General features: G+C 47.5%; 1 protein-coding gene across 6 annotated transcripts in view; it reads left to right on the forward strand.

Annotated features, from left to right (window-relative positions):
• Positions 1 to 14,013, forward strand: part of SLC6A11 (solute carrier family 6 member 11) — a 128,720-nt gene that overhangs the window by 54,818 nt on the left and 59,889 nt on the right. For all 6 annotated transcript variants that reach the window (XM_081524488.1, XM_081524483.1, XM_081524485.1 and 3 more), the window contains one exon: positions 9,033 to 9,167. In XM_081524488.1, coding sequence (XP_081380614.1) covers positions 9,033 to 9,167 — 135 coding nt within the window. The remainder of the gene's footprint in view (positions 1 to 9,032; positions 9,168 to 14,013) is intronic.

Raw genomic sequence — 14,013 nt, forward strand, 5'->3', positions numbered from 1 at the left:
TCTCTAGTGACCTCCCTTTTCAGATTCTCATCTTCCTGGCATCTTATTCCTGGAGATCAATAGCATCTTAGTGGAGGTTCTGCCAGACTGTTTGCACCTGCTATAGCATTCTCTCATTGGAATTCAGGTAGTACTCTCTCAGAATCCCAAGCTGAGAAAAGTCTGTTGGTATTCAAAGCAGTGGTTCTTTTAGGATTGAATGTTCAATACCATGCTTTCCAACCATATGGGATGTGCAGATATACCCCAGACACAGAGGCAAGCATGGCTGGAAGGAAAGGGGGATGGGGGCTAGGCTACCAAAGTGTTTCCCTGTCTGAGGTAGCAGATAATGAGTTGCTGTCCAAAGTCAGGCAAGCTGGACTCTTGAGGTTAAAGGACAGACAGAGGAGCACAGAGAAGTTGAAAACAGGATGGTATTGTGTGGCCAGGTTTGCAGCAGAGAGCCCAGCACATGTGGTGGAGAAGGCAGACTCCTGATCACTGACTGACAGCTCTGTTCTGTTCAGTTCAGTTCAGTCGCTCAGTCGTGTCTGACTCTTTGCAACCCCATATCTGCAGCACGCCAGGCTTCTCTGTTCATCACCAATTCCTGGAGCTTGGTCAAACTTATGTCCATCAAGTCTGTCATGCCATCCAACCATTTCATCCTCTGTCATCCTGTTTTCTTCCTGCCTTCAATCTTTCCCAGTATCAGGGTCTTTTCCAATGAGTCAGCTCTTTGCATCAGGTGGCCAAAGTGTTGGAGCTTCAGCTTCAGCATCAGGCCTTCCAATGAATATTCAGAACTGATTTGCTTTAGGATGGACTGGTTGGATCTCCTTACAGTCCAAGGCCCTCTCAAGAGTCTTCTCCAACACCACAGTTCAAAAACATCAATTCTTTGATGCTCAGCTTTCTTTATAGTCCAACTCTCATACCCATACATGACTACTGGAAAAATCACAGCTTTGACTAGACAGACCTTTGTTGGCAAAGTAATGTCTGTGCTTTTTATTATGCTGTCTAGGTTGGTCATGGCTTTTCTTCCAAGGAGCGAGTGTCTTTTAATTTCATGGCTGCAGTCATCATCTGCAGTGATTTTGGAGACCAAGAAAATAAAGTTTGTCACTGTTTCTATTGTTTCCCCATCTATTTGCCATGAAGTGATGGGACCAGATGCCATGATCTTCATTTTCTGAATGTTGAGTTTTAAGCCAGCTTTTTCACTCTCCTCTTTCACTTTCATCAAGAGGCTCTTTAGTTCCTCTTCACGTTTTGCCATAAGGGTGGTATCATCTGCATATCTGAGATTATTGATATTTCTCCTGGCAATCTTGATTCCAGCTTGTGCTTCATTCAGCCTGGCATTTTGCATGATATACTCTGCATGTAAGTTAAATAAGCAGGGTGATAATATACAACCTTAATGTACTCCTTTCCCAATTTGGAACCGGTCTGTTGTTTCATGTCTGGTTCTAACTATTGCTTCTTGACCTGCATACAGATTTCTCAGGAGGCAGGTCAGGTGGTCTTGTGTTCCCATCTTGAAGAATTTTCCACAGTATGTTGTGATCCACACAGTCAAAGGCTTTGGCGTAATCATTAAAGCAGAAGTAGATGTTTTTCTGGAACTCTTGCTTTTTCTATGATCCAATGGATGTTGGCAATTTGATCTCTGGTACCTCTGCCATTTCTAAATCCAGCTTGAACATCTGGAAGTTCTCAGTTCATGTACTGTTGAAGCCTAGCTTGGAGAATTTTGAGCATTACTTTGCTAGCGTGTGAGATGAGTGCAATTGTGCGGTAATTTGAACATTCTTTGGCATTGTCTTCCTTTAGGATTGGAATGAAAACTGATCTTTTCCACTCCTGTGGTCACTGCTGAGTTTTCCAAGTTTGCTAGCATATTGAGTTCAGCACCTTAACAGCATCTTTTAGGATTGGAAATAGCTCAGCCGGAATTCCATCACCTCTACTAGCTTTGTTCATTGTGTTGCTTCCTAAGGCCCACTTGACTTCAGACTCTAGGATGTCTGGCTGTATGTGAGTGATCACACCATCATGGTTATCTGAGTCATTAAGATCTTTTTTATATAGTTCTTCTGTGTATTCTTGCCACCTATTCTCAATGTCTCCTGCTTCTGTTAGGTCAATACCGTTTCTGTCCTTTATTGTGCTCATCTTGCATGAAATGTTCCCTTGGTATCTCTAATTTTCTTGAAGTGATCTCTAGTCTTTCCCATTCTATTGTTTTTCTCTATTTCTTTGCATTGATCACTGAAGAAGGCTTTCTTATCTCTTCTTGCTCTGTGACTGGGAACAAAGCAGTTCTCTCTCAAGCGTCTGTTTTTTCTTCATCTGCAAAATGAGGATAGAACTTATTCAAGTGGTATGCAGGTCAGCTAGAGATCTTCTGCGACATATCTCAGGCACCTGGTTGGTGCTCAGTTAACCTCAGTGTCTCCCAAGCTGCAGGTAGCTGGCTTGAGGAAGGTTCATCCCAAGTCAGAATCAGGACCCCGGAGAGCTCCTCCTGGTCCTTTGAAAAGGGTTGCGTTCTAGAAAACACTGTAGTTGCTAGGAAGGACCTCAGTGATCATTTGTCTCTCTCAGGCATGTGGGAAGGGCTCTTTCTCCTGGCGGTCTGCAGGGTGATTTTAGTGACGCATGAACCCGGATTAAAGAACATCCCATCATGCCCATTTGTCTTAAGGCAGAAGATGCAGTAAGCTTTTTAGGTATTTTAGTAACTCTCTGACACTTACTAGTCTTGCTTTTGAACTGCGAACACAGCGCAGACTCAGAGACTTTGGCTAGAATTTAATCATATTTTATCTTCATTGAATTTATTTTTGCTTTTACCTTCTCTTTGTGGTAAGAGATAAAGATTTTCAGTTTATGGTGAAGAAATCACAGTTTTCTTATTATATAATATTTATTTAATGCAAGAGAGCATATTGATATATAGAAGATACTAAGAAAATAAAGATGATACATGTATATAGCAAAAAAAAAATAAAATTGGGAGGATGGTAAGAGTGATTGCACTTTAGATTAGTTTACCCCTGCCTCATTGTCCATGGTAAAATGCCAGCCTGGAGAGGTTGTATAACTTGCCTACACTGCCCTGCAAATTGTATCTTCTGACCCTGTGATCTTGGGTCCCTGCCTCTACACCACCCTTTTAGCTCAGTGCCTTTTGATTGATGCTTCTAGTCGACTCCATTGAAGGGACAGCCCTTCTGAACTTTCATGGCATTCTCAGTGATTACACAGTTCCCTCCCCGTCATGAAATAAATAGCTGTGTCCTGGAAGTAGGGAGAAAACACCCCACAATTCCAGTATTGGAATGCAAATGAGCAATTAGAGTCAATTAAAACAGGATACAGTATAATTACCACCAATTGTGCTAACCTTTATATTCAGTAGGACTTGACCTGCTGAAAGGAAATTAAACAATAGTTTTAAAAAAAAACAAAACCTCTTTCTTAACCCAAGGGTGTGCTTTGGTCCGGAGTCTCCTTTCAGAGGCCCAAGAGGTCTGACAGCTGAGACCCCCCTCCCCCCACGCCCACGTCTCCGGGTCCACACCACTACTGACAGCAGCCAGGAACCACCGGCCGAAATAGTACCTCATCAGTGACCTTATTTTTGTCTGTAACCAGATTCTGTATCATTTAGCATAATACCTGAGCCCTGCTTGGCTCTTCCAGACAGACCCTAGGGCCTCAGACACAGTGAAACTGAACTCTGCACCTGAACGTCTTAGCCCTCCGTCATTGAACTGATGTGTCTATTAAAGCCACATCTACTGTGGTTTCCTTATTCTTATGTGTGTGTGTGTGTGTGTGTGCGCGCGCGCGCTTCGTTGCTCAGTCAGTCGTATCTGACCCTTTGCGACCCTGTGGACTGTAGCCTGCCAGGTTCCTCTGTCCATGGGATTCTCCAGGCAAGAACACTGGAGTGGGTTGCCATGCCTTCCTCCAGGGGATCTTCCAGACCCAGGAATTGAACCCTCATCTACTGTGTCTCCTGCGTTGCAGGCAGATTCTTGACCTGCTCAGCCATCAGGGAAGCCATGAACGCTCCTTAAAATCTGATGCAGTTTTCTGAACCCCATTTTATGTGGATCTAGCATTTCCAGTGGACAAAGCACAAGAACTGTTCTGAAGACGTACATCTAACCGCAGGATACAGGTATCAGCCTGCTGATTTGTTTCTCTCACAGATAATTTTTTAGCTCATTGTGTGTAACATAGGTTGGCCTGGGCACTGTGGATACAGCAGGGAAAGGAAAAGATGAAACTCCCCTTTTTTTGTGGAACTTGCATTTTAGAAATCTTAAATTTACACGACAGTAAGTTAAACAGCTGACAGAGAACAGCTCAAGTGCTGGGAGGATGCAGGCGTGAGTGGGGGTGGATGTGAGGTGGGGGTTGGGGAGGACATGGCACACGGTGTGGTTTCTAGTGAATCGGGAAGCCCTTGACGTGAGACCAAGGAACTTCAAACCCACTGCTGGGGCCACCCTGCCTAACGTGGACAGTAATGGGACGAGGACATCACAGCTGGAAGGCAGGGCCCCTGACTTCGAGGGGCCCTCAGAGCTGAGGGGATTTGGGCATACCCAAGACTGACGCCGTGGGTGGCCCAGGAGCTGGGGGTGGACCTTTGGGCAAAGGGAGGCATGAAAAGGCAGGGAGGCCTGCAGGAGGCCTGGCCTGTGCCCCAGCAGCGAGGGACCTGGCACAGCTGAGAGCGGAGTGGCTGGGGCGGGGCGGGGGGGCAGTGGAGACTGGTTGAGCCGCACGGCAAGTGGGGGCAGTGCCAGGACTGGAGCGCGGGGTCCCTGACTCGGAGCCCAGCTCTCGGCTCTGTGTCCCACAGCCTGGGTTGTGTGGCTGGGGGTTGGACTTGGAGGAGCAGGAAGACACATGCCAGAGTCTTCTTTGTAAAACTCGGGCCACGGAATGGGGCTGTCACATGGCTGAGAAGGAGGGTGATGAAGGGCCCTGATGGCAGGGAGGAAGGGGGTGTAGTTTCAGAAACAGTTGGAGGTCAGGTTGGCAGGACCTGATGCTACTGCTGGGTTGTGGAGGAAACGGAGAGAAGTGACAAGGCTGACTCCAGCCTGAGCACCAGAGGACAACCTGAAGGTGCCTAGACGTCCCGGGAGACCAGATCTGTGCTTGTGTCCACATCCTCAGCTAGTTCCATATCTTCCCCGCCTGACTGGCCTCTCCTGTTCCTGCCGAACCTCAGAAACCCATCTCCAGCCTCACCAACTTGGCCAGGAGAAGGCCAGAGCCCTTCCTGAGATCCTCCAACCTGTCTGTCTAGCCTCTTGTCCTGGTTTTGGGCTGCTGCAGTGGGTTCTTGACCCCAGGTACTTCATCCATGTGCACGCATCCAGCAGTTGTTTCCTTGAGCACAAGACGTGGTCTCACCACTCTGGGGGCCAGAACTAAGGATCTGCAGTGGATGGCAAAAGCATGAATGAAAAATGGGCTAGAGCAAGGGGAGCAGATAGCAGGGGAGCACAGCAGAATGGTGCTGCCTAGCATCCCATGCAGAGGGTTCTGGGGCCACATCCAGGCTTAGCTGCAGAGGAAGGTGGTCCATTAGTGATACCTGGCATGGGCACGGGAAGGGAGTGGCTGCGTGTGAGCCATTTACAGGCGCGCTCTCGATGATGTGATCTGTATTGTTTGGACAGCCTGTAGCTACTCTCAGGAGAAATCGAAGGTGATGTTCACGTGTCTGGGATGGCTGAGGGGAGAGACAGACTGGGAGGGCCTTTTAGGAGAGCTGGGTCAGCACTGCATCTCACCTTTCAGAGCCCTCTCCACTTGCGTCCATTACGTAATGATGCCCCTGAACCACCTTTTGTACCCTGACTCTGGGCTCTCAAACATTGGCTTATAAAAGGGATTGTTCTAGCCAACGCCTGCCAGCCAGCGGTTTCCTTTTGGCAGCCTGACTCATTGTCCACACTGTGGTCTTTGGGCACTGTACTTGAATGTTTTATTTCCCTTATGGTTTCACAAAATGAATGTTGAAAAGCAGGGTGTGGGTACCAGTGGAGGCAGCAGAGTTCTCCTAAATGTCCTGTGGAAGCAGAGCATCCATTTAGGACTCTGAACATTGGAATTGCTTCAGAATAATGATCACCCACTTCATAAATCGTGCCCCTGTGCTGACTGTCTGCCCTGTGTGCTTCCAGGACACTGCAGAGGTGCATGCAGCCAGGTTATAAGTGACCCCTAATGACCCACCATGGGCCCAGTCCACTCACTACAGACCAGGCAGAACATAAGCAGAACGTTAAGTCACACCAAGATGGTCCCACAGATTGAAGGACAAATGTCTATGATTTTCCTTTGTTCTTACGTTTCACATAGTAACACTTTTTTCCCCCGATTTAGTGAGCATTGAGAGTTAAGTTCCAGAAATATCATTAATCAGGTCCTAGGCATTCTGGATAATTAATCTTCCGCCATATAGCAGAAACAGAAGTGGAAATTATACAATGAAAGCAATAGAGTTTAGCCTCCTCAGCTTCAAAGACATAAGCTAGTTGACTAGGGAGCCTTCATTTTGAAGGCAAGAGAATCAAGCATTTATCTGAAATGCTGAAGATCTATGATAGATAGATTGTGCTAAGGGAGGTGGAGATTCTAGAGTACTCTTAGCTCTCTGGGCAGGAACCTGCAACACTTTTTGCTGATTGGTCTCTAATTTATTATTATTATTATTATTATTATTACTATTATGTACGTAGTATGTATACAACCCTACGGACTGTAGCCCACCAGGCTCCTTTGTCCATGGGATTTTTCAGGCAAGAATACTAGAGTAGGTTGCCATTCCCTTCTCCAGGGGATCTTTCTGACCCAGGGATCGAACCTGTGTCTCCCGCGTCTCCTACATTGAAAGGCACATTCTTTACCCCTAGTGCTAACTGGGATGTTTTATTATACTACTAATAATGACTGCTGTTCTCTCATTATATATTTAACTTGCTTTTACCTTCTCTGAATTACAGTTTGTGATGGCAAGAGATTGCGATGATTACATGATGTGTGGATTGAACACGGATGCCAGAATCTGTGGCATGGGTGTGGGTGACTGTGGGTGGCCTGAGGGTGGTGTGGTCACTGAAGGTTAAGGACAGTGTCTGAGCGAGATTATCCAGCCTTCCAGGTTGTGTCAGCGGCGGGACCCGTTGACACCACCCCCGGCTGGTTCTTATTGTTTTATTTTTGAGGACTGAGTTAAAATTACGAACCAGATGACTCAACTTCTCTGAGAGTTGCATCTCTAAAAATGGGGGAGATAACACTGAATTTGCATTGCTGTCATGAGAGTCACATACACAGCCCAGTGGTTAATCACATGACGTTGAAGTCATGACCTTTACCACCGGCCTCCTTCTAAATCCACATCAGCTATTCCCTAGCTGGGCCATCCTGAGTTAGCATCTAGGATGCTAGATATCTTCATATCGAATAAAAGGATAATCATAACTATCTGAAGAATAAATAACTGGCGTATGGAAGTGGTGAATAAACATAGCCATTTCTATCATCATGTGTAAACTGTCCAGCATATGCTAAGATTTTACTTGTTCCTTCTTCCTTTTCTCCACGTTTCCCATGTCCTGAAACTCCTCTTCATCCTTTATGGATCAACAGCTGGATCACCTCCTTGGAGAAGCCCTCCCTGACTGTCCCTGAGGTTAGCTACTCACTTCTCCGTGCTCCACCATCCTCTGTGTTCCCCCAGTTACACAGTGGCTTCTTTATCTACCTACATACATGTCTGTCTTTTTTTTTTTTTTTTTTACCAGTGGTGAAGCCTCTTGAACAGAAACCCTCATTCTGTGACCACCCCCCACTTCATCCAGGAGTCTAGCTCAGTGCTCCGTTCATAGGAGTGTTGCAGCGGGGTGTGAGTGAGTAGGAGAATGAGTAGGTAAATAATTATAAATAAATGAGTGGAGGCCTAAGCCGCTGGTAGAAGAAACCCTGCCTTGCAAAGGGGCGAGAGGCTCCAGCGTAATGGAGGGATTAAGATCATAGGTCCTTCACCTGAGGAATCGGAGCCTCTGAGCCATCCAAAAGCTGGTGTACATGATCTGTGAACGGAGAGGGGGAGACAGTCCACAGTTGTCAGGAGAGTCTCAGAAGTGTCTGCGGCCCCCAGAGGTTAGCAAGTTGCTGCTCTAAATAGAGGAGCCAAGTGATTGGAGGAGAGGATGTGCGAGAGGACGAACGCTACCAGGGGCAGGCACTGAGTCCTGAGGGCACCCTGGGCAGAAGGAACTCCCGTGATCCATCAGGGTGTGGCCATTTCCTTCTAAGCTGTTCCTGCTCAAGGAAGCATGAGGAAGATTCTGTCTCTTTCCCTACCATGACTCTTGCACAGAATCCTTGGGCTGCAGGGGCCAATCAGTTTCATCAATCTCCTCCTTCCAAGCGGACCATGCTGGAATGATTCCAGGAAAACAGCACCCTAAACAGCTCTCCAGCCTCCTTTCCCCTTCCCGTTGCCTTCTCTGTTTTATTCTATCTTCTTCTGTCCTGTCTTTGGCTATGAAAATTTGATTTTCTGTTAAGAGCAGTGATTTTCAAAAACGTGGGTCTTGACCCGTTGGTAAATTGTGACATGAATTTAAAGAATCATGACCAGTTTTCTTTTTTCAAATGGAACCATCTGATAGAAAGTCATAGAGTGCATCCCACATGTGAGATGAGCATGAGTCTGTGCAACTTCCTGTCTTGGCTCTTTGTGTGTACGGGTTGTGGTATCGTATGCATTTCTTTCTTCAGTGCCGGTCAGAAGAAGATTGGAGAGGACCACTGATACAGCACCACCACTGGCTCTCAGGAGATGCTCGCTGCAAGATCTGGCCTTGAGGGGAGAACACGAGTGTTAGGGCTCTTGCTGCTGCACTGGGCAGCCCTTTGCTGCCGGTGAGAAGTTGGGGGCCTGCTGCGTTGCCCACCACCGTCACCCTTTCTTCACTCTTTCCCTCCTCTCCTGGCAGGTGGTGTATGTCACCGCGACATTCCCCTATGTCATGCTGCTGATCCTCCTGATCCGAGGGGTCACATTGCCCGGGGCCTCCGAAGGCGTCAAGTTCTACCTGTACCCCGACCTCTCCCGGCTCTCTGACCCACAGGTAAGAGTCGCTGGCTCCAGGCACAGCCACCCGCCACCTCCACGGAGGCTTCTCCATGGAGGCTCAGTGGCCCCGTCGAGTAGTTGGAAAGTCTATGGCCTCCTTCTCAGAATAGTACTTCTCAGTGCATAAAACAGGGAATCAGGTATATTGAAATACAATCACCAAAACATGAGAAAAGACAGATTTTGTGACACAGTCATGTAGCAAGCAACTCAGCACAGGACAATGTAGCAAGATCCAGCATATGATGAATAATTTCCATGATTTCAAAGCAGTGATGAGCATAAATGGTATTTGGAGATATCTATACCATGATACAAAAATATCTGGGGTTTCTACTGCTAAAAGGACTTCCCTAGTGGCTCAGACAGTAGAGAATCTGCCTGTAATGCAGGAGACCCAGGTTCATTCCGTAGGTCAGGAAAATCTCCTGGAGAAGGGCATGGCAACACACTCCAGTATTCTTGCCTGGAGGATTCCATGGAAAGAGGAGCCTGGCGGGCTACAGTCTGTGGGGTCGCAGAGAGTTGGACACAGCTGAGCGACTAAGCACACGTATGCATACTGCTGCTTGGACTGTGGTCTATTGCCTGCTTTCATAATTGAAGGAATTGCTCAGTTAGAGGCCAGTAAAAATAAAAATACACTTTTTTTTTTCCCCCACCTGAGAACACAGATCTCTGCAGCCATGGTTCTTTGAGAGAAACTGGGTCTTGGTGATTTTCTTTGCGGGGGATTTGCTCACAGAAAGAAAATAATGGGTGACCTGGCCAGGCTGTTAGTTGTCTTTGGAAAGGCATCAGCCATTCTGAATCCTGGGTGGAACTGTTTATGTTGAAGCATCTCCAGGTGAGCAGGGGTGGTGTGTGTGCCTGAGGGTGTGTTAAACAAGAGATGAAGGCAGCATCTTAGGGGATCAAGTCTTTCCAACCCCCACCACTTGTTAGAAAGCCCTGGGGAGCTTTAGAAAATCCCAATACCCGGACCACAACCCAGACCAATGAAAGCGAACTCTCTGGGGGTGGGTCCCAGGTCTCAGTGTTATTTGAGGGCCCCTGGCAGCTCCAACATGTGAAATAACATACTCACAGATATCCCAGTGGGTGAGGAGGCACTCGTTTTTCTGTGAAAACAAACACAGATTACAGAATAGAGTGTAGAATCTGTGTTCAGCTGATCACAAAGCTTGCAAGAGATGTGTCTAATAAAAAATATAGTCACAACCTGAAAGTAGAGAGTTACATTATTTGGTGGGAATGTTTAGGACTCCAAGCCTGGGAAGACCAGCATCTCAGTAGCTCTGACAAAACTGCTCCAAGGAGGCAGGAGGGAAAGTCAAGCTATCTACAAGTTTGCAACGAAGGGAGCAGGCAGTCTGAACAGCAAAAATCAGATATCAAGTTAAAGAATTTAGCATTCTATATATGGGAAGATGCAAGCCTCTGGGCTCACTGAATTCATTCCCTTCCTGTGCACCTCAGCTGTCTGGGGACAGTCCTGTCTCCTTCTTCACTTTGCTTCTTGCATTCCCCCAGCGCCTCAGCAGTCACCTTGGGGGGGTGCACCATCTGCTGGGTTGCAGTTTGGGGAGACCTCATTCACATTTGGAGGCCGGAAATCACTAATGGCTGTGACATTTCTTTTTTTTTTTTAATTAGTTTATTTTCTATTTTTTAACTTTACAATATTGTATTTGTTTTGCCATACATTGACATGAACCCACCGTGAGTGTACATGTTTTCGCCTTCCAGAATCCCCCTTCTTGTTTGTTAATATGGCAGGAGATATTTTCATCTCACAGATGTCCTGTCTGTTGTCTCGGCTGAGGCTGCCCTCTGTTAGGAAGGTGGGGATGGGAATGTTTGAGGAGGCCTGCTTTGTGCAGCTCAGGTTTAGCTCATTACGATGGATCAAAGTGGATGGTGGCGCGGGCCTGTGTGTTCATTTCTGTCTCAGTTTGCCACATCGTGAAGGCCCCGAGGCTCAGACCCCTCCAGGCTGCTTACAGAAGCCACCTGAGTTGCAGGCAGAATCTCTAGGATGAGCTCCTGATGGTTGGCTGCTCCAATTCCAACGTCTGAAGCCAAGGGCTCAGTTGAAGAAGCAGTTTTGGAAAACAGATTTCCGAAATCATCTGTCTGTGTATTTTTGTTCAATTCAGTTCAGTCGCTCAGTTGTGTCCGATTCTTTGCGACCCCATGAACCACAGCACGCCAGGCCTCCCTGTCCATCACTAACTCCCTAAGTCCACCCAAACCCATGTCCATCGAGTCAGTGATGCCATCCAACCATCTCATCCTCTGTCGTCGTCTTCTCCTCCTGCCCTCAATCTTTCCCAGCATCAGGGTCTTTTCCAGTGAGTCAGCTCTTTGCATCAGGTGGCCAAAGTATTGGAGTTTCAGCTTCAACATCAGTCCTTCCAATGAACACCCAGGACTGATCTCCTTTAGGATGGACTGGTTGGATCTCCTTGCAGTCCAAAGGACTCTCAAGAGTCTTCTCCAACACCACAGTTCAAAAGCATCAATTCTTCGGTGCTCAGCTTTCTTTATAGTCCAACTCTCACATCCATACATGACCAGAATTCTGCCTTGATCCAGGATGGCCGTCCTGTTCTCTTCTCTGCTCACTGGCTTCCTTCTCCTGGTCCTCAGGGCCAGCTGGTCCCAAGCATCTCCCAGAGCTTCCAAACCTGGCTGATCCCCAAGACACCTAGGCACACGTTGATATGCATTGTTGGGGGGCTGAGATGGCACATGGGCATCTATATTATTAAGAGGCTTCAATGACCACCCTGATGATCAGAAAAGTTTGTGAAAACCCAACTGTGATACCTACAGTCTCAGTGTTGTTCAGTTGCTAAGTCGTCTCCAGCTCTCTGCGACCCCACGGGCTGCAGCACACCAGGCTTCCCTGTCCTCCACTATCTCCCAGAGTTTATTCAAACTCATGTCCTTTCAGTTGGTGATGCCATCCAACCATCTCACCCTCTGTTGCCCACTTCTCCTCTTGCCCTCAGTCTTTCCCAGCTTTGGAGCCCAGCACATAGACACAAGTGCAAACACAGACACACACATGCCCACAGGCAGAAGAACAAAGGTGAAGCCAAGCAGTTCCCCATTCAGACCATCTGCCCTAATCATCCCAGTTACCTACCAGCTCTTTCCTTTAATAAAGCTTCTGGGTCCCCAGCCAGCACTCACCTGCAAGGCAGTTCTGTGGAGCGTGGCCACTTGGAACGATGGAGCTGGGAGTCAGGGCTTGGGTTCTTCCTCTGGTCCTGAGTGACCTTGGACAAGTTCCTTCTCTCTTTCTCCTTCTGGGCCTCAGTTCCCCACAGATGACATGAAAGGGTGAATTCACTCAATGGTTTTCAAAATAGACTTGGAGAGCCCTGAGTTTTCCATGAGTGTGGGTTGGCAAACTATGACCTGGTCAAATTCAGCCCTCCGCCCGTTTATATAAATAAGGTCTTACTGGAGCATTGGCCATGGTATTATTATTTTTTTTACATATTGTCTGTGGCTCTCCAAAGGCATGAGTCAAAGGCAGAATTGAGTTGTGGAGGCAGAAACTATGTGACCCCCTTTATCAAGGGTTCCAAGACCTCCCACCCTCACCATCCTGCATTCAGTAGAAAGGGGTTGCAAGACGTAGAAGCTCCTGGTACACAGTAGCTCAGTAAATGTTTGCTGAATGAATGTAAGAGCCAGAGCTATTTTGGCTTTTAAAGAAATGTTTTGTTGCTTTAGCAAGAAGTCTAAAAACCTCCAGCTCACCAGATCTGTGAGCTGTAATAATTTTTGTTTCTCCATCAGTAATGGCCAAGACATGGATATGTTTGTTGTTTGTTGTGTTGTTGTTCAGTCACTAAGTCACGTCCAACTCTTTGTGACCCTATGGACTGCAGCATGCCAGGTTTCCCTGTCCTATACTATCTCCTGGAGTTTGCTCAAAGTCATGTCCATCGAGTCGGTGATGCCATCCAACCATCTCATCCTCTGTCATCCCCTTCTCCCACCTTCAATCTTTCCCACATCAGAGTCTTTTCCAATGAGTCAGCTCTTCACATCAGGTGGCCAAAATATTGGAGCTTCAGTGTCAGTCCTTCCAACGAATCTTCAGGGTTGATTTCCTTTAGGATTGACAGGTTTGATCTCCTTGCAGTCCAAGGGACTCTGGAGAGTCTTCTCCAGCACCACCATGTGTGTAGCTCCACCAAAAAGCAATAATCACAGCTGATTGTCTAGTGCATAGATAAGGATAGTGACCCCAAAGGGAAAGGCAAACAGCACTCCATGTAGCTAGTGTTTTTGAAAGCTGGGTGTGTTGCAGGAAGGGCTCAGCACGGCTGGAAAGGGAGATGGGAGCAGCCCTGAACCAGCTCTCTATCTGATCTGGGGGCTGAAAAGCAGGCAATGGAGCGTACAGGCACGCTGAGTGTGTGTAAGGGTTTTGACGGTTCCTCTACCTTTGGAGCAGAGAAGGCAATGGCACCCCACTCCAGTACTCTTGCCTGGAAAATCCCGTGGACGGAGGAGCCTGGTAGGCTACAGTCCATGGGGTCGCTAAGAGTCGGACATGACTGAGCGACTTCACTTTCACTTTTCCCTTTCATGCACTGGAGAAGAAAATGGCAACCCACTCCAGTATTCTTGCCTGGAGAATCCTAGGGACGGCGGAGCCTGGTGGGCTGCCATCTATAGGGTCGCACAGAGTCGGACACAACTGAAGCAACTTAGCAGCAGCAGCAGCCACCTTTGGAGACAGGTGCACCATGCAAAGCTTGTCTCCTTGTGCTGAGAGAGGGCAGCCCATAAGCAGGGCAGCAGAGTCACACTGC

This window comes from Giraffa tippelskirchi, chromosome 9 (assembly GCF_054371585.1).
Source record: "Giraffa tippelskirchi isolate mGirTip1 chromosome 9, T2T-mGirTip1v1.2.pri, whole genome shotgun sequence".
In the NCBI taxonomy this organism is placed as follows: Eukaryota; Metazoa; Chordata; class Mammalia; order Artiodactyla; family Giraffidae; genus Giraffa; species Giraffa tippelskirchi.